Raw genomic sequence first — 20,865 nt, forward strand, 5'->3', positions numbered from 1 at the left:
CACCGCGACAGGGCCCGAAAAGGGATCCTCCAGCAAGGCTGTTTTCGGGGCTCTGGCCGGGACGGCCCTGGGGGTGGGGTGGTCCCGGTTGGCTCTGCTGCCCTTTGGGCAATCTCCTCGTCCGGACGGGCGAGGTTATTTGATCGATCGATCGAGAAAGTCCTCGCCGGCGTTTGCGGGAGCATCCGCCGGGCTGGGGCGGGGATCGCTGTGGGCAGGGAATGGGTCCTTTTATTGTTGTGTTGTCCTCCCCCAGGCGCTTAGTACAGTGCTCTGCACACAGTAAAAGCTCGGTAAATTCGATCCAATGAATCCTGGAGCGGATGTCGACCCGCTGCCTCTCTGCAGGGGCGTGAGCTCTGGGGAGGGTGGGGGAAGCGGGGAGAGCTAGAGATGCTGCAGGACGAGGGGGGCTAGAGAGCTGACCCCCGACTCTCTCCGGGCAACCAGCTCCCTCTGCCCCAACTGAGGCCTTCCCTGACTATGCCCCCCCCTCCGCTTTCCTCTTCTCCCACTCCCTTCTGCGACCCCCTGATTTGCTCCCTTTGTTCTACCTCTCTCCCAGCCCCTCAGCTTATGTGTATATCTTCAATTAATTTATTTATATTAAGTTTGTCTCCCTCTCTAGACTGTAAACTCATTGTGGGAAGGGAATGTGTCTGTTTATTAATAATAGTAATACTTCTTAAGCGCTTACTATTGGCCAAGCACTGTTCTAAGCGCTAGGGTAGATACAAATCAATCAAGTTGGACACAGCCCCTGTCCCAAACGGGGCTCACGCTCTTAATCCCCATTTTACAGATGAGGCAACTGAGGCCTAGAGAAGTGAACTGACTTGCCCAAGGTTCCACAACAGACACGTGGCAGAGCTGCGATTAGAATCCAGGTCCTTCCTACTCCCCAGACCCGGGCTTTAGGTACTAAAGCCACTAAGCCACGCTGCTTCACACTATTTATTCTTGAATTGTCCTCTCCCAAGCGTTTGGTATAGTGCTCTGCACACAGTAAGAGCTCAATAAATTGGATGGAATGGATGAATGAAGTACGGAACCCGGCAGGGAGGGGGGGTTAATGGTGTGGGGAAGTGTGGTCAGGGGGCGGGGAAGCAGGACTGGCTCCGGGAAGGCATGGCGGAGGTGGACTGTATGATCAAGTTGGGGGGCAGTGCCGTCACCCACAAGAGGCAGCTGGAGACCCCCAGGCCCGGGGAACCAGTTGCATTCTGGTGCATGGAGCTGGGTAGGTGAGCGGCTGGACCAGGGAGGAGCGGGGGAATAATAATAATAACTGTGGTTTTTGTTAAGTGCTTACTATGTGCCAGGCACTGTACTAAGAGCTGGGGTGGATCTAAGCAAATCGGCTTAGACACAGTCCCTGTCCCATGTGGGGCTCACTGTCTCGCTCCCCATTTTACAGATGAGGTAACAGGCACAGAGAATAATATTAATGATGATGGTATTTTTTGAAGTGCTTACCATGTGCCAGGCACTGAACTAAGCGGTGGGGTGGATCCAAGCAAATTGGGTTGGACACAGTCCCTGTCCCATATGGGGCTCACAGTCTCGCTCCCCATTTTATAGATGAGAAGCAGCATGGCATAGTGGGTAGAGCACGGACCTGGAACTCAGATGGTCATACGTTCTAATCCCGGCTCCGCCACTTGTCTGCTGTATGACCTTGGGCAAGACACCTCACTTCTCTGGGCCTCAGTTACCGCATCTGGAAAATGGAGAGTAAGACTGTGAGCCCTACATGGGACACCTTGATTACCTTGTATCTACCCCAGTGCTTAGAATAGTGCTTGGCACATAATAAGCACTTAACAAATACCATTATTATTATTATGACGTAACTGAGGCACAGAGAAGCAAAGTGACTTGCCCAAGGTCACACAGCAGAAAAGTGGCAGAGCCAGGATAAGAACCCATGACCTTCTGGCTCCCAGGCCTCTGTTCTAGCCACTTGATGGGAGAGTCATCAGGGTGGGACACAATTCCACACCAGACACAGTGATGGGAAAAGATCACTCTGGTTCAGAGAGCAGGTCTTTGAACTTGGCCAAGTCCTAGGGGAACATCTCAGCCATCTCCCCTTTTCCCAAGGCTGGGCTCATCCCTCTGCTGATTCTTGTGGAGGGAGACAAAAAAGGGTGGGTCTCTCAGCCTGGTGAGTGGACCCTGCTGTGGACTTGGTAACTGCTGGGGACTAGAGATATTATAATAGTACCGACTAATAATTATGATCTTTGTTAAGTGCTTACTGTACACCAAATACTGTGCTAAGCCCTGAGGTAGCTGCAGTCTAAGTTGATCGGAGAAGTCAAGTGACTTGTCAGAGGTTCATTAATAATGTTGGTATTTATATTTGTTAAGCGCTTACTATGTTCAGAGCACTGATCTAAGCGCTGGGGGAGATACAGGGTAATCAGGTTGTCCCACGTGAGGCTCACAGTTAATCCCCATTTTACAGATGAGGTAACTGAGGCACAGAGAAGTTAAGTGACTCGCCTGCAGTCACACAGCTGACAAGTGGCAGAGCTGGGAGTCGAACTCATGACCTCTGCCTCTGAAACCCAGGCTCTGTCCACTGAGCCACGCTGCTTCCATTCAATTGTATTTATTAATGATAATAACAATAGTATTTTTTACACGCTATGTGCTGAGCACTTTTCTAAATGCTGGGGTAGATACAAGGCAATCAGGTTGTCCCACGTGGGGCTCACACTTTTAATCCCCATTTTAAAGATGAGGTAACTGAGGCACAGAGAAGTTAAATGACTTGCCCAAGGCCACACAGCAATTGGCAGAGGTGGAATTAGAACCCACATCTTCTGACTCCCAACCCCATGCTCTTTGCACTAAGCCATGTTGCTTCTCTTTGGTATTTGTTAAGCACTGAGTATGTGCCAAACACTCTTCTAAGCACTGGGTAGTCAAATTGTCCCATGTGGGGCTTTTGGTCTTAATCCCCATTTTACAGATGAGGTAACTGAGGCAAAGAAAAGTTAAGTGACTTGCCCAGAGTCACATAAGGGTCAGAGCCTAGAACCCACGACCTCTGACTCCCAAGCCCGTGCTTTTTCCACTAAGCCATGCTGCTTCTCTATTGAGAGTTTACTGTGTGCATAGCACTGTACTAAGTGCTTGGGAGGGTACAATATAACCGCAAACAGACAATTCTTGCCCTCGACAAGCTCACAGTCTAGAGGGGGAGACAGACATTAATATAAATAAATAAATTACAAATATATACAGAGATATACAGTACATACAGTATATACAGAGGTCACACCGTAGGCAAGTGGTAGAACCAGGCTAAAACCCAGGTTCCCTGACTCCCAGTCCTGCACTCTTTCCACGGGGCCATATAGGAGGGAGCTCCTCACAGGTCTACATACTGTACAGACCCTCGGAGGAAGTAGATGCTCAGAGCTGCAGGCAGTCAGAGAAAGTATTTGAAAAAGAATCCAGTAGCCCTGCCTTCTTGTCTCACCCTCTTACGGCCCCCAAGTGTCTTAATCCTTGTCTTTGTTCCTTTGGGCTGAGATTCTTATTCTTGCGCTAACAGTGTTTAATCAATCCATCAGTGGTATTTATTCCACGTTTATTGTGTGCCAAACACTGCACTAAGTGCTTGAGAGAGTGCTAGGAAGCAGTGTCGTCTAGTGGAAAGAGCAGAGGCCTGGAAGTCAGAGGACCTGCGATTTAATTCTGACTCGGCCACTTGCCTGCTCTGTGACCTTGGGCAAGTCACTTCTCTGTGCTTCAGTCTCCTTATCTGTAAAATGGACTTTCAATACATCTTCTCCTTACTAACTAGACTGTGAGCCCTGTGTGGGACGGATTGTGTCCAACTCGATTATCTTGCAGCTACCCCACCCTTTAGCTCAGTGCTTGGCACGCAGTAAGAGTTTAACAAATAATACAGTTACTATATTATTATTATTACTGCAGCACAATAGTTAGTAGACATAATCCTTGCCTCCCAAGAGCTTACGATGAAGTGAGAGATCAGATATTAAAATAAATTAGAACTAGAGTGTAAGGATACCCACATTAGCCAGTCGGTTGTTATTTATTGAGCACTTAATGTGTGCAGAGTACCAAACTAAGTGCTTGGAAGAATACAGTATAACAATAAACAGACACGTAAGAGCTGTGGGGACAGGGGAGTATCAAAGTTCTTAAGAAGTACAGATCCAAGTGCATAGATGACCCAGAAGCTAGTGGGAATGGGGTGGTGAAAAGCCTTCATCTCTTTCCTGGAAGGTTTCATGGAAGAAGAAGTTGAGGCCCAGAGACGGGAAGGAGTCTATGCTGAAGTCACCTGATATTCACAGTTCTGCCAGGCTAAGGAGGGACAAAATGGCCCATCTGAGCCAATATTGTCACCTTGTTGATAGGTTGGAGGGTTAATGACCTGGTTTTGGACCAATGCACTGTGATAGCTAATGAGGTTCACCATCATTTGCTCTTGTACTGTTGTGCTGTTGGGTGAGTGGAGACAGGGCAGTTACTGTCTCTTAGCTCAGTCATATAATAATGTTGGTATTTGTTAAGCGCTTACTATGTGCAGAGCACTGTTCTAAGCACTGGGGTAGATACAGGGTAATCAGGTTGTCCCACGTGAGGCTCACAGTCTTAATCCCCATTTTACAGATGAGGGAACTGAGGCACAGAGAAGTTAAGTGACTTGCCCACAGTCACACAGCTGACAAGTGGTAGAGCCGGGATTCGAACCCATGACCTCTGACTCCACTGAGCCACAATGCTTCTCATGTAGCGTGGCTCACTGGAAAGAGCACGGGCTTTGGAGTCAGAGGCCATGGGTTCGAACCCCAGCTCTGCCACTTGCCAGCTGTGTGACTTTGGGCAAGTCACTTAACTTCTCGGTGCCTCAGTTCCCTCATCTGTAAAATGGGGATTAAGACTGTGAGCCCCACGTGGGACAACCTGATTCCCCTGTGTCTACCCCAGCGCCTAGAACAGTGCTCGGCACATAGTAAGCGCTTAACAAATACCAACATTATTATTATTATTATGTGGGGTCCCTGTAGGCCTGGAGCATCTGATGGGCTGAAGTAGCCCAGCGGGGCGGGGTTTGGAGGTGGGGGGTGTGTGTGCTCTGAGATTGCCCAGCCTAGCAGGGGGTGGGGACAAGGGTGGAGAGGTGACAAAGTCTGAGTTGATCTGGGTCATTCAGGTCAACATAATGACACTGGGGCTCTTGGGAGAGATGGTTAATGGTATTTATTGTGAGGGCTTACTGCGTGCAGAGCACTACACTAAGCACTTGGGAGAGTACAACAGAGTAGTAATTATTATTGTTATATTTGAGTTCCTATCCCACATGAGGCTCACAGTCTGAGTAAACACAATCCCTGACATCAAGGAGTTTACACTCTTTTAGGGGAGACAAACATTAAAATAAATTACAGGTAGAAGAAGCAACTAAGAAGAAAAGGGTGAGAAGGAAGCTGGAAAGTAGGATAAGCCAAATGTGGCAGCAGAATATGCTAATCAAACAATGATATTTATTGAGGGTTTACTGTGTGCAGAGCACTGTATTAAGCATTTGGGAGAGTACAATGCAAAACAGTAAGTACAGGTGATCCCTGCCCACAAGGGGAAGCAGTGTGGCCTACTGGAAAGAGCACGGAGCCTGGGAGTTAGAGAACCTGGGTTCTAGTCCCAGCTCTGCCTCTTGTCTGCTGCGTGGTCTTGAGCAAGTCACTTAACTTCTCTGTGCCTTAGTTACCTCGTTGCTAAAATGGAGATTAAATCCTTTTCCCTCCCACTTAACACTGTGAGCTCCCTGTGGGGACAGGGTCTGAGTCCAACCCAATTATTTTATATCTACTCCAGTGCTTAGTGTAGTGCTTGTAACCTAGAAAGCTCTGAAGAAACACCATTAAAATAAAAGTGTAACTTAAATGGACATGTGGCAAAAGAGGACAGATCTCATAGCCTAAAGGAAGTTGTGCAGGCATAAGGATAAAGGCAGAGTTTGTGAAATAGGGGCTGCAGTCACAAATAGTGGAGTTTCATGTCCAGTATGTATTTCCTGAAGTAGATTAAGAACTCAGATTCAGATGCTACTCGCCTCCTTCCTTACCCCTGTTTTTATGGTATTTGTTAAGGGTTTACTATGTCCCAGGCATTGTGCTAAACACTGGGGTAGGTACGAGCTAATCCAGTTGGACAGAGTCCCTGACCCAAATGGGGCTCACAGCCTAAATTCCCATTTTACAGATGAGGAAACAGAGGCACAGAGAAGTTAAGGGACTTGCCCAAAGTCACTCAGCAGTCAAGTGGCGGGGCTCATATTAGAACTCAGATCCTTCTGACTCCCAGGCCTGTGCTCTATCCATTAGGCATACTGCTTCCCCTTACCTACCTTGGGAGGAATAGAATATGCAGGATCAGGTTTCTTTTCTCATGTCTTTAGGATAGCAACTTTGGAAAAAGGTAAAAAAAATCCAGTCTGTCTGCCTAGGATTGCCTGTTAGAGGGTAAGGTTCTTGTGGGCAGGGAACATGTCACTTCTTTATTCTGCACTTCCCAAGTGCCTAGTTCAGTGCTCTGCATCAAGTGGGTGCTCAATTAATGCTTTTTTCTTCAAGGATTCATTGACAAAATTCAGTTTCTGGGAATAGTGTGGCTTCTAACTTGGAGCTGTTTTGTTAATAATAGCAGAATATAATAATATTAGATAATAATATCACATAAAGAAGCAACATGATCCAGTGGAAAGAGCCCGAGCCTGACAGCCAGAGGACATGGATTCTAATCCCACCTCCATCATGTACTTGCTGTACCTGACTTTGGACAAGTCACTTAATTTCTCTGTGGCTCAATTCCCTCATCTCTAAAATGGGGATTTAATACCTGTTCTTCCTCCTATTTACAATGTGAGCCCCATGTGGGATCTGGTTCTCTTGTATCTAACCCAGGGCTTAGTACAGTGCTTGGCACTTTTGTAAGTGTTTACCAGATACTAATTATTAATGATTAATTGTGGAATTTTTTAAGTGCTTCCTCAGTGCCAAGTACTGTACTGTCAGGGTAGATTTAAGATAATCAGGTCAGACATAGTCCCGTTGCATATTATTGAATACCCATTTTACAACTGAGGAAACTGAGGCCCAAAGAAGTGAAGTGACTTGCCCAAGGTCACACAGGGACACACACTGAAACAGCTACTCTGAAACTCCACTATCTGTGATTGCAGCCCCTACTCCACAATATCCGCCTTGTCATTATGCCTGCACAGCTCCCTGCAGGTCCTGAGATCTGTTCTCTTCTGCTACATCTCCATTTAAATTCCATTTCGTTTTAATGGTACTTTTCAAGTACTTACCGTTTGGCAAACTATTCTAAGCACTGGTGTAGATACAAGATAATCAGGTTGGATTCAATCCCTGTCTCCTTGTGGAGTTCACAATCTAAGTCAGAGGAGCTGGGATTTAATCCCCATGTGACTTTGGGCAGGTACCTTCTTTGGGCATCAGCTACACTGCCTTTAAAGCTCACCTCCTCCAAGAGGCCTTCCCAGACTGAGCTCCCCTTTTCCCTCTGCTCCCTCTACACCCCCCCCCCCTTCACCTCACCTCAGCTATCTCCTCTTTTCTCCCCTTACCCTCTGCTCCTCCCCCTCTCCCTTCCCATCCCCTCAGCACTGTACTCGTCCGCTCAACGGTATATATTTTCATTACCCTATTTATTTTGTTAATGAGCTGTACATCACCTTGATTCTATTTATCTGCTATTGTTTTAATGAGATGTTCATCCCCTTGATTCTATTTATTGCTATTGTTCTTGTCTGTCTCCCCCGATTAGACTGTATGCCCATCAAAGGACGGGGACTGTCTCTGTTACCGATTTGTACATTCCAAGTGCTTAGTACAGTGCTCTGCACATAGTAAGTGTTCAATAAATACTATTGAATGAATGCCTGGGAGTCTTCTGACTCTGCTGATCCCAGGGATCCCGAAGCAGATGTGTCCTTGGGTGAAAATTCATGAGGGTACACCTGCTTCGAGAAGAGGCGACAATGCCTGCTCTTCTCTCCAGGGGCCGTGCCTGGGATCGTACATCAGTCAGCTCTCTTTGGCCAGTCCCTCACTGACAGATTTGTCTGACAGAGGCTGCTGAGACATTGCATTCCTGCAAGCGACTCAGGGCTGGAATCAAAGTGGTCTTGACCCCGCAAGCCCTGAGACAGCCGGTTTCATTCTGTCACTGCTCACGGAGACAGCATAGTTCTGAAGAAACTAATCCTCTGTTTTTATATTTAATCTCTTCACACAGGAGATATTAAGTGCCTAAGATGTTTCTCGTATTTAAAGGGCTCCATTGGTTTGAGGCTTTCAGCATATGTCCTCTTGCCCTCTTGGGCAACCAGATATTCTCAGGGCTGTGATTTAGAATTTTTTCATCTTGCAGCTCCTCCTCACACCTTGCAAGGACTCCCTTGACCTCTCAATGTCTCCCCTTCTCCTCCAGCTTCAAAGTAGAAGAGGCCACTGCTTGTCTCCCTGCCAGGGAAGGTGCCTGGGGAAGGAGAATAATAATAATATTAAAAAAATTGTGGTATTGGTTAAGCACTTACTCTGTGCCAGGCACTCTACTAAGTGGTCGGGTGGATCCAAGTAAATCGGGTTGGACACAGTCCCTGTCCCGCATGGGGCTCACAATCTCAATCCCCATTTTTAGGATGAGGGAACTGAAACACAGAGAAATGAAGTGACTTGCCCAAGGTCACCCGCAGACAAGTGGCGGAGTCAGGATTAGAACCTAGGTCCTTCTGACTTCCAGGCCTGTGCTCCAACCACTAGGTCCATTCTGCTTCTTATAATAACTGTGGTATTTATTAAGCAATGATGTCCCAATCATTGTATTTACTGCTGAGCTAGATACAAGATAATTAGGTTGGACACAATTCTGATCCTACATGGGACTCAGAGTATAAGCAGGAGAAGCAGTGTGGCCTAGTGGACAGAGTATGGGCCTGGGAGTGAAAAGGACCTGGATTTTAATCCCGATCCCACCTCCTATCTGCTGTGTGACCTTGGGCAGGTCATTTAACTTCTCTGTGCTTCAGTTACCTCATTTGTAAAATGAGGATTAAGATTGTAAGCTTCATGTGGGACATGGACTGTATCCAACCTGATTAGCTTGAACCTACTGTAGTGCTTAGTAGAGTGTCTGGCACGTAGTAAGTACTTAAATGCCATTAGGAAAAAAAAAGGAGGAAGAACATGTGATTCTCATTTACAGATGAGGAAACTGAGGCACTGAGAATTAAGTGTCTTGCCCAAGGGCACACAGCAGGCAAGTGGCAGAACTATGATTAAAGCCCAGGTCCCCTGATTCCTAGGCCCAGCAGCCTGATCAACTGGAAAGAACATGGATCTGGGAGTCAGAGGACCTGGGTTCTAATCCCGTTTCTGCCCCCTGCCTGCTACATAAATTTGGGCAGGCAACTTCTCTGGGCCTCAGTTACACTGCCTGGCATCCAGCATTTTACAGCCCTCCTGGGACGGTGGCTCCCAGACCCATTGCTCTTTCCTTAAGCCACACTGCAGTATCTGATCTACCTTATAACTTCTCCAGTGCTTAGCATGGGGAATGGCATATAAGTAAGCATTTAATAACCAATTTATAATTATTAACAACAACAATAATAATAGTAATAGTAAAATAGTGCTAATTCTAGTGATGAAGCAGGAAGGGCCAGGGTAGACTGGGAGCCCAAGCCCATCAGCGGTGCCTGTTCTGGGACAGGAATGGGACACCGATTGACACATCAGTTTGGCATTTTGCAGAAGCCACTGCCATGCCTCAGATTGCTGGTTAGTGGGGAGGAGGGTGTGTGTGTGTGTGTGTTTGTGTGTTTGAGTAAGTCCCAAGAGGGCTGTTTCTGGGCAGAATCTGAGACATGAGTCCTCCCCCCACAACACCCCCCCATCCCCCCTGAAGTGGTGGGGAGTGCTGGATCTTCTCCATACCATTCTAGGCCTTGTCCAACTCTCCTCCAAGAGTTGCCGAGCCCACAATTGGGATTCTGGCTAACCACAGATCTCTGGACTGGCTAAAAAAAAGGACTTAATGGATGGAAATTCACTCTATGGTTATGTGAGTTTAGAGGACAAATTGAGGTTGTTTAGCCTAGAGAAGAGAGAAGAGAGTGAATGACCATCTCTAAGACTTTGAGGAGATTTTGTGAGATCACAGTGATTTGTGATTCTTTATAAATTAATCAATCAGTGGCATTTATTCAGTCCTTACTACGTGCAGAGCACTGTACTAAGTGCTTGGAAGAATACAACAGAGTTGGTAGACACATTCCCTGGTCACAGCAAACTTACATGAGAAATGGGCCTCGGACTAGAGACTTGGTGAGTGATTTATTCCAATTTTGATATGGAGAAGCTATTACCCAAGGAACAAAAAGAAATCATGCTGTTGAATCATCATAGTTTTGGACTGACCCAGCAGATTTTTAGGCATTTGGCCAGTTTCCTGGGGGCCTGTTGGTTTTTGCTTATTGGCCTTGGGGGCTGGAAGTCACAGCCTTTCCCTCTTTTCTCGCCCTACCTCTCAATGCTATATCTTTCCCCAGTCCACCCAGCATGACTGTGGCTGGGGCCTGGGCTGTATCAATCCTGCTGCTGCAACCCTGTACCATAAGGTTAGGGTCCAACCCCTGTGACTGTGATATGAGCCCTGGGGGTTGTCCTGTCCTGGAGCTCCTTGCTTTCCTGTTGTCTGTTCACAGGACTCCTTGTCTTCCCTGTGGTCTGGGCTCCAGGGCTGCTTCCTCCCTTTCCTTGGTCTGAGCCCCAGGGCTCCTCCCTTTCTTTGGTCTGGGCTCCAGGGTCCTTTATATCCTTTGATCCGGACCCCAAGGCTCCTTTAATTCCTTTGTTCCAGGCTTCAGGGCTCCTCTTTTTCCTATTTGGCCACAAGGCTCCTCTCTTTTCTGTTATTTGTCCACAGGGCTCCTCTCTTTCCCGTGGTCAGGGCTCCAGGTATCCTCTCTTTCCTAGGTCCTGGTTAGGCCCCAGGGTTCCTTTCTTTCCTCTGGTCAGAGCCCCAGGGCTCATCCCCTTTCTTGGTTCAGTCTCTAGGGCACCCCTCTGCTGACTCCCCAGGGTCTTGTGCTTTGGGTGACCATTTATTTGGTTCTGAACAAGAAGTTTGATCTTAATAATAGTAATTATGATACTTAAGTGCTTACTATGTGCCAAGCACTGTTCTAAGTGCTGGGGTAGATACAAATTAATCAGGGTGGACACAGCCCCATCCCACATGGGGCTCACATTCTTAATCCTCATTTTACAGATGAGGTAACTGAGGCCCAAAGAAGTTAAGTGAACATCTGGCCTGTCCCCTCTTTGGCCCTTTGTGTTGTTGGGGAGGATGGCAGGGGATGATTGATACCTCCGTATCAAGCAAAAACTCCTCACTATTGGCTTCAGAGCTGTCCATCACCTTGCCCCTTTTTACCTCAACTCCCTTCTCTCCTTCTACATCCTAGCCCGCACACTATGCTTCTCTGATACTAACATTCTCACTGTGCCTCATTCTTGCCTGTCCCTCCGTTGACCCCTGGCCCATGTCCTACCTCTGGCCTGGAACTCCCTCCCTCCTCAAATCCTCCAAACTAACACACTTCCCCCCTTCAAAGCCCTACTGAAAACTCACCTTCTTCAGGAGGCCTTCCCAGACTAAGTCCCCCTTTTCCTCGGCTCCCTCTCCCCTCCCCACTGACCCAACCCACTCCTTTTGCTCTCCCCCCCACCTCACACCACCAGTGTATATATGTACATATTTATAATGGTAATTCTATTCATTTTATTAATTATGTGTATATATCTATAATTCTATTTATTTATAATGATGCTACTGATGCCTGTTTACTTGTTTTAATGTCTGTCTCCCCGCTTCTAGACTGTGAACCCGTTTTCGGCAGGGATTGTCTCTATTTGTTGTTGCATTGTGCTTTCCAAGTGCTTAGTTCAGTGTTCTGCACAGAGTAAGTGCTCAATAAACATTGGGCAGAGATTGTCTCTGTTGCCAAATTGTACATTCCAAGCGCTTAGTACAGTGCTCTGCACATAGTAAGCACTCAATAATACTATTGAATGAATGAATACGACTGAATAAAAGAATGAATGAATGAATGTTGGTAAAGGGTGTTAGGTTGCTTTGAGTTCCCTCAGTGGCCATCTTACCTGTGCCCCTCCCTCTCCCATGACTCTGGAGCTCAAACACCAGCCCTCTTCTCTTATGCAGCCCCAAGCCCATGTTATGAGCACTGTGGCCCCAGAGGCCATAACCCCACATTGGATATTTGTCCTCAGAAAGGGAATGCTGAAGTGGAAGAGAGAATGATCTAGGAAGGACCGGGGAGAGAGGATGTGAACAGAGCATACACCAGGGAGTCAGAGGACCTGGGTTTTAATCCCGGCTCTACCACTAGTCTCCTAGCTTCTCTGTATCTCCATTTTCTCACCTGTAAAATGGGAATCAAAGACCTCTTATCTCCCAGTTAGACTTTGTGCCCTATGTGGGATGGGGACCTACCTGATTATCTTCATTCATTCATTGTCATATTTATTGAACACTTACTGCAATAAGCAGACACATTCCCTGCCCTCAACAAGCTTACAGTCTAGAGGTGGAGACAGACGTTAATATAAATAAATTACAGCTATGTACATAAGTGCTGTGAGCATGGGAGGGGAAATGAATAAAGGGAGCAAGTCAGGGAGACAAAGAAAAGAGTAGGAGAAGAGGAAAGGAGAGCTTAGTCAGCAAAGCCCTCTTGTAGGAAATGTGCCTTCAATAAGACTTTGAAGGAAGGCAGAGTAATTGTCTGTTAGTTTTGAGGAGGGAAGGCATTCCAGGCCAGAGGCAGGTCTTGGATGAGGGGTTGGCAGCGAGATAGACAAGACTGAGGTACAGAGAGAAGGTTGGTTTTAGAGGAGCAAAGTGTGCGGGTTGAGTTGTAGTAGGAGAAGAGCGAGGTGAGGTAGGAGGGGGCGAGGCGATTGAGTGATCTTGAATCTACCCCAGTGCTTGGCACATGGTAAGCCCATAACAAATACCACAATTATTAAAATTAGTAGTAGTGGGAGGTTGGAGGCCTGGCCATTCTAAGCCCTGTCCCTGGGGGCCGCCCCCTCTCGGAATTTACACCTCCCTTGGAGCCCTGTCTCGTGGTTGGGCCGACTGGCCGGCGCCAAGCAGTGACTGCTCAGGCTTTGGCCACACCTGCCTCCTGATCCACATGGTGGTCAGTAGGGTGACCCTGGGAGGGACCGTGATGGTTCTGTGGGTCAGCTGTCAGTGCCAGCTTGGATTTTACACGTCCTGCTCAGCATCCATGGCGCCTTCTTCCCCTCCTCCCCAACTGCCCCATTCTCCCTTTCTCACATTCCTGGAAGTCTGGCCCTACATGGCCAGGGTCACCCACCAAGGACGGAGCCAGCTGGGCTGGCTGGGGAATCCCTGCCGAGCTACATGTCAGGATTTTGTGCCTTTGCTGGGGTAACCTTTGGAGTCCTCTCTGGGGGGATTCTGGGGGCGGAAGGGTCTGACAGCCAGCTGGGTGTGGGAAGATGTCATGGTACGTGTGTGTTCCATTAAAAAGACATTTTAAGACATGTCCTCCCTCCTGTGCCACCATTCCTTTGGCTCACCCCTTCCACCCCTAATGAGGAGCAGCATGGCTTCGTGGAAAGAGTGCGAGCTTGGGAGTCAGAAGGATCTGGATTCTAAACCTGATTCTGCCATTCTTCTGCTGTGCAATCTTGGGCAAGTCACTTAATTTCTCTATGCCTCAGTTTCCTCATCTGTAAAATGGAGATTCACTACCTGGTCTCCCTCCCACTTAAATTGTGGGCCCTGAGGGGGGACTGTATCTGACCTGATTATCTTATTTGTATCCCCACTGCTTAATAATATAGTGCTGGTACATTAGCACCCCAGATCCCCCAAGCTGTGAAGACTTCATGGTGGGGAGTGGGAGAAGTAGGAATTTATGAAGAGAATTGCCTTATTTCCTGAGATTTCCCAATTCTGCCCTGTTCCCTCCTCCAAGCTCTCCTAGCTCCCCATTCTCTTGCTTCCCAGCCCAGCCACCCCTGCCAGCCCTTAGGCTGGACTCCTGATGGCAGAGTTACAGGAGAATCAAGCCCTACATGACGTTTACAGTCTAAGTAGGAGGGAGAACAGATATTGAATTCCTGTTTTGCAGATGAGGGAACTGAGGCACAGAGAAGTTAAGTCATTTGCCCGAGATCACACACCAGATAAGTGACAGAGCTAGGATTAGAACACAAGCTTTCTGACACCCAGGTCTGTGCTCTTCCCCCTAGGCAACACTGCTTCTCAGTAATGAACTCCTGCTGGGACTTTCTAGGGTGTTGTGTGTGGGCAAGTCACTTGATTTCCCTGGGCCACAGTTTCCTCATCAGTAAAATGGAGATAAAATACCTTCTTTATGCGGGGCAGGTCCCATCTAATTGTGTCATATCTTCCTCAGCTCTTAGCACAGTGTGTGACATGAAGTAAACACTTAAATATTATTATTATTAGTAAACCTAGAGATCATTCTCTGGTGATTTCTCCTGGCTGGTGGGAACTTAGAAGCCAGTCAACAGATCAGTGGCTTTTATCTGAACCAAGGAAATAACTTTGGGGTCAACTGAGCTTCTGAAATGATGAGGTCTAGCCCAAATTGGGTCCCATTGGGTGGAGTCATTCAATCAGTCATTGGTATTTACTGAACACTTACTGTATGCAGTGGACTGTACTAAACATTTGGGAAAGTGAAATAAAGTTGGTAGATATGACCCTTGCCCACACGGATCTACAGTCTATAGGGAGTCAGGTGGGTGTCTGACCTGGGGGAGACAAGAGACAGATTGGTACCTCAGTGGCAATAAGAGTGAGTTGAATGGGAGGGGTAGGTCAAGGTTCAATTTGCAGAGGTGTTGGAGTTCATCAAGGAAAACTTCTTGGAAGAGGTGACAGGACTGTAAAGGGGGAAGAGAAAGGGAAGGAGAGAGGGATGGAGTTCAACAGGCAGGGGGCATGAGGTTGAGAATGTGGAAAGAGTTAGAAGGTGGGCAAGGGGAGTCCCTTGAGTTGGTGCAGGAGGCGGCTGGTCCTCCCCTCACTAACTGATACACTCTGGTTTTGAATTTCAGCTCCTTTGGACATTTCCAAGCCAAAGCTCATGGTGGGGTTGCTGGACTCCTGGGGTACACAGCCGGGAACAAGCGCTTGAGGAAGGGGCTCTGTCTGACCTGCCTCCCTGCGACCAAGGTACCAGGACTTCCTGCCTTTGAGACTGAATGTCCTTTCAGGTGACTCCAGATGTTGTCTGGGAAACTCCAGATGGGAGTCCCTGAAATCACCTTCCACCTCAGCAGCTGGGGAGTGAGCCCCTTCCCATCCCACCTAACTTTGTCCAACTCTTGGCCTTGGTCCCTCCAGATTCTCCAGCCTCTGGCTTCATGGCTTTGACCAGGACAGAGGCCGGGGCCAGGGCGGCAGGGCAGGGAGACAGAAGGTCACTTCTCACTGGGGGATTATGTCTTGCAGCTCAATCATCTGGTGACAGAGGAGCTGATGAGGGAGGGGTCCCGGCCATGGGAATGTGGGTAAACCAGGAACTGTTGGTTCCTTAGCCCTCCCCTCATTCTCCCTCTCCTCTCCTCGCTTCCCCTCCCCAGAATATGCAGAGCTCTGGGTGGAGTCAAAGTCCTCTACTGGGTTTGCAGAGAGGGAAGAGAGGAAGGAGAGAACATAGTTTGAGTCCTGGAGGAGCTGACAGTCAGATGAGGAAACAGTTGCAGTTATGGTATTTGTTAAGCATTTAACTTATGTGCCAGGCACTGTTCTAATCACTGGGGTAGATACAAGATAATTGGGTTGGACACAGTCCCCGTCCCACATAGAGTTCATAGTCTTAATCCTCATTTTACAGATGAGGGAACAGAGACACAGAGAAGTAAAGTGACTTGCCCAAGGCCACACAGCAGACAAGTGGTGGAGCGAGGATTAGAATCCAGGTCCTTCTGCTTCTCAGACCCGTGCTTTATCCACTAGGCCTTGCTGAAGCAGGACAAACAAACCACACATACACCCCCCAACCCCATCCACCTTACAAACCCCAAACTTAAGCATCCAAAGTTTAAAACATCTGAAAAACATATAAGAACAAAAGTGAACACCCATCATGGCTTAGTGGAAAGAACATGGTCTTGGGAGTCAGAAGACTTGGGTTCTAATTCCAGCTCTGCCACTTGTCTGCTGTGTGACCTTGGGCAAGCCACTTAACTTTTCTGTGCCTCAGTTACCTCATCTGTAAAATGAGTATTTAGACTGTGAGTCCCACCAGGGACAACATGATTTCCTTGTACATACCCAGTGCTTAGAACAATGCGTGGCACATAGTAAGCGCTTAACAAATACCATTATTATTATTATTATTAATTATTCCAAAGGACAAAGGGGTTCCTGCTGGATTCATCCCTGACACTATCTTCTACTGGTTTTCCTCCTATCTCTTTGATTGCTTCTTCTCAGCCTCTTTGGTGGGCTCCTCCTCTGTCTCCCACCCCCTAACTAGGGGAGTTCCTCAAAGCCCAGTTCTGTTTCCCCTTCTATTCTCCATTTATACCCACTCCTTTGGAGAACTCATTCACTCTAATGACTTCAGCTACCATCTCTATGTGGATATTTCCCAAATACACCTACCCAGCTCTTACTTCTTCTCTTCCCTGCAATCTCATATTTCCTCCTCTCTTTAGGACATCTCTACTTGAATGTCCTGCTGACACCTCAAGCTTAATATGTCCAAAACTGGACTCCTCATCTTCAACTAGATTGGTCAAAAACCTCCAATAGTTGCCCATCCATCTCCACATCAAAGAGACCTTATCCTGTTTGACCCTATACAGACAGCAAGGAGAGTTGCTCCTCTCCCACTTTTCAGGGGCAGGAACCCCCTAATCTGTCTCTCTAACTGCGACCCATCTCTCCTCAAGTCTCCTCTCACCTGCAAGACATCCCTCTCTGGATCTCCTGCCAGCACCCCAAGCTCAGTACATCCAAAATGAAACTCCTCACCATCTTTCCTAAATCCTCTCCTCTGCCTAACTTGCTCATCACAGTTGACAACACACCACCCTGCCTGTCTCTGAAGCCTGCAACCTAGACAGTATTCTTGTTTCCAGCTCTTTTTCAATGGTCACCCCTGGTCTGTTGCTAAATCCTGGTGGTTTTCCTCACTACATTTCCTTGATCTGCCCTTTCCTCTCCTTCCCAGTGATTATCATTATGGTCCAAGTGTTCATATCCTTATGTGACTACTGTATCAGCCTCCTCACTGGTCTCCCTGCCTCCAGCCTCTCCACTCTCTTGTCTGCTGCTCACATCATCTTTCTAAAACTTTTTCCCATATCCATCTCTCCACTCCTCATAAACTCCTGGAGATTACCCATTCATCTTCATATCAAAAAGAAGTTCCTTACTGTTGACTTCAAAGCACTCCCTCAGGTCCCTCCCTTTCACCTATCTACTCCCTTCTCCCACTACACCCAAGCTCACACTCTCCGTTCCATCCAAGCTCACCTTCTCCCTGTTCCTCGTTCTCTACTCTCCCTCCTCTAGCTCCCAATTCACCCCCTCACTCCTGCCAGGAACTCTTCCCCTTCAGATTGGGTAGGTCCATACCTTCCCCATCTTCAAAGCTCACCTGAAATCCTTCTCCAGGAGATTTCCCCAGTTAATATTTCTTTTCAACACTTTCAAACTACCTCAGCCCTCACTTCTTCCCATTGCACTTTTGGATGTTACCATTTTACATACTCTATTTGAGTGCTTTTTCATATTTGTCAACTACATTATGTCTGTCTACTCTGCTAGACTGTAAGCCCTTTATCGGTAGGGAGTGGGCCTCCTATTATATTCTCCCAAGCACTTACTACAACACACAGTAAGCACTCAGTAAATACCATTGATTAGCAATGCCTCAAGACCACCATTTTGGGTAAAACCAATGTTTCTCAAAGTGGGAGGGGAGGAAGAGTCAGAAGTGCTTAATAAATTACAGATGATGGGAAGGAGTCAAATCTAAATAATGGGATAAGGGCGGGTTGAGTATCAAAGTGCTTGGTGGGTACAGACCCAAAACCCAAGTGAAAAAGGATCCTATTTTAATAGTACACCCTTCCCCTCACCAGCAAACTGTCTTTTATGTATGTACCTGAATTAGTTGTGGGGGTTGGGAATATGTATGCATAAAAAGTGCCTAAAAATATGCTTTGAATTTGCATAAAGAATTATAAATTGTCCAAGTGATCCTTTGGTGCTTTTATAATTAATTTCTGTTGTTCTCATCAGAACAACAGACCCAGGGGAGATCCCCAGCTCTCTCCACTCCCTCCTAGGAGAACACACAGTTGCTTCCACATATACAGAGACACAATCCCAAAAAGCACACAAACAACTCGCACAGATGCAGAGTCATAGCTGTTCCACTTCAGTGAGTGGACCCGTATGTTAGACAATGTGGACTAATGGAAATAGCACAGGTTTGGGAATCAGGAGACCTGGGTTCTAGTCCCTGCTTTGCCACTGGACTTCTGGGTGACCTTGGGCAAGTCATTTAACCTTACCAGGCCTCAGTTTCTTCACTTGTAAAATGAGGCTAAAATAGGTGGTAACCCCTATGTTTGACAGAGATTGTATTCAACCTGATAATCTTGTACCTATCCCAGAATTTAGCACATAATAAGTGCTTAATAAATGTCATTGTTGTTCAGGTCAATGCCCATACTGGCAGGCTGTGGAACAGATGACTTGGGTTTGCTCTTTCTGGTACCTGCTACAAAACAGCCCCTTTCAGAGGCTTTAAGGGAGGCTAACTAGGGGAGACCTCTTACAGGGGTGTTCTGCAAGGTGAAATATGAGGGAATTCTGCATTCCAGAAAGGAAGTTTAGCCCATTTCTCCCCCAAGCTTGAGTTTTCCAAGAATTGATCTTCCTAGGGTAAGAGACACCTCAGGGCTGGTTGGTGGCAGGTTATGTGTCTACCAGCACTGTTATATTGCACACTCACAAGTGCTTAGTACAGTACTCTGCACACAGAAAACACTCAATAGATTGATTGATTGACTGAGCAGTGAGGAAGACACTTTGCTTCCTTCCCATTTGAGATGACCCAAGTCTGACCATCCCTGGGCCTAATTTACTGAACCTTGCAGAATGCTGTGAATGTCCACAGAACTGATCTTGTTGATGTCTCTGCTCAACTTGCTGAAGCAACCAGCTGATCTGGGAGGGAGGGCGGGGGTAAATAAGATAGGAGGAGAGAGTAGGGAGGGTCTTGGTGCCCAGCCCGCCTCTCTCACTCCCTCTGCCAGCCAGCCAGTCTGCTGGCCAGCCATCCTGGCAGAGCTTCCTTTGGACAAGTGCAGGGAGCAGCAGCTGTTGGCTGGTGCAGAGAGAGCGATCGGAGCAGAGAGGTGGTGGGAGGCTCCCATCGACCAGGTAACCCCAGTTCTCTGGGGCCGTGGGGCTTGGGCTAGAGCTGGGGCTGGAGCTGGGCCTGTAGCTGGGGCCGGGATGAGGCCCAGGCCAGTGAGAGGGGTGGGAGTCAGAGGCCGCCCCCGTTTGACACCTTCTTTTCCTCCAACTTCCTTTAGAGTCAGGCTTCTCATTCCCTGACCCTTGGGAGAGTCTTCTGGGATGGCTTCAGGTGCTGTAGGTGTTGGTGACCCTGCCCCCCAAACCTCAACCCCTTCACCTCTGCTTCTGCCCCTATCAGCAGTGGGTGGGAGGGACTCTGCCCCCCCACAGCCAGCTCAGAGCTTTGCAGGAAAGATTTTAGAGAAACCAGCCTGGTGGGGCTAAGGGCCAGAGAGGAGGGAGCAAGGGGGGACTCCCACCGGCATCTGATTCTATCAATGCTGGGAAACAGCACCGGGAACTGCCCAAATCAGTGCTGCCCAGTCAATCATATTTATTGAATGCTTACTGTGTGCAGAGCACTATACTAAGAGCTCCAGAGAATACAGTACAATAATAAGCAGAGACATTCCTGTCCATAATGAGAAAGGCCCCCATGAAAGAGCCCAGACCCCAGGTGGGAACAGGGCAAGAGGAGTTGATTGTGTACAGAGAGAAAGATGACCATAGGTTTCCCTGACGAACCACAGGAAGAAGGGAAGGTCCAGTGTGGGGAAATGTTCAAAATGGAATCTCTCTGGACCCCAAATGGCACCATTTTCTGCCCCTGGCCAGAGGGTTGGCTCTGCTCCAGACCCAGCTGCTGCAGGCTTCTTTTTTAGATGACCCAGCTACAAAGAGGACCTTTCTATGGTGGCTCTGCCAAGACAGCCTTGCAGGGGAGGGCTGGAGGGGAATAATTCTGCTGGACATGGGCAAGGTTTGTACTGTTGGCGGTCATGGGCAGGGAATGGGCCATCAGTGAGGTCCCTGTGGGATCATAGGCTGGGGGGGCGTGTCAGTGAAGTCACCAGGGGGTCATGGGTAGAGGATTGACTGTCAGTAAGGTCACCAGGGGGTCATGAGCAGGGTCTGAACTGTCAGTGAGAGTAGTGAGGAGCAGTGTGGCATAGTGAATAAAGGATGGATTAGGGATTCAGAAGGTCATGGTTTCTAATCCTGACTCTGCCAGTTGTCTGCTGTGTGACCTTGGGCAAGTAATTTCATTTCTCTGTGCTTCAGTTACCTCATCTGTAACATGGGGATTGAGACTGTGAACCCCATGTGAGACAGGGACTGATTTGCTTGTTTTCACTCCAGTGCCTGCTACACACA

General features: G+C 47.9%; 1 protein-coding gene across 1 annotated transcript in view; it reads left to right on the forward strand.

Annotated features, from left to right (window-relative positions):
* Positions 1 to 1,128: 1,128 nt before the first annotated feature.
* The window catches only part of IGFN1 (immunoglobulin like and fibronectin type III domain containing 1), a 57,803-nt gene continuing 38,066 nt past the window's right edge, over positions 1,129 to 20,865 (forward strand). The window contains exon 1 of the mRNA XM_039912747.1: positions 1,129 to 1,240. Coding sequence (XP_039768681.1) covers positions 1,129 to 1,240 — 112 coding nt within the window. The remainder of the gene's footprint in view (positions 1,241 to 20,865) is intronic.

This window comes from Ornithorhynchus anatinus, chromosome 7, assembly GCF_004115215.2.
Source record: "Ornithorhynchus anatinus isolate Pmale09 chromosome 7, mOrnAna1.pri.v4, whole genome shotgun sequence".
Lineage (NCBI taxonomy): Eukaryota > Metazoa > Chordata > Mammalia > Monotremata > Ornithorhynchidae > Ornithorhynchus > Ornithorhynchus anatinus.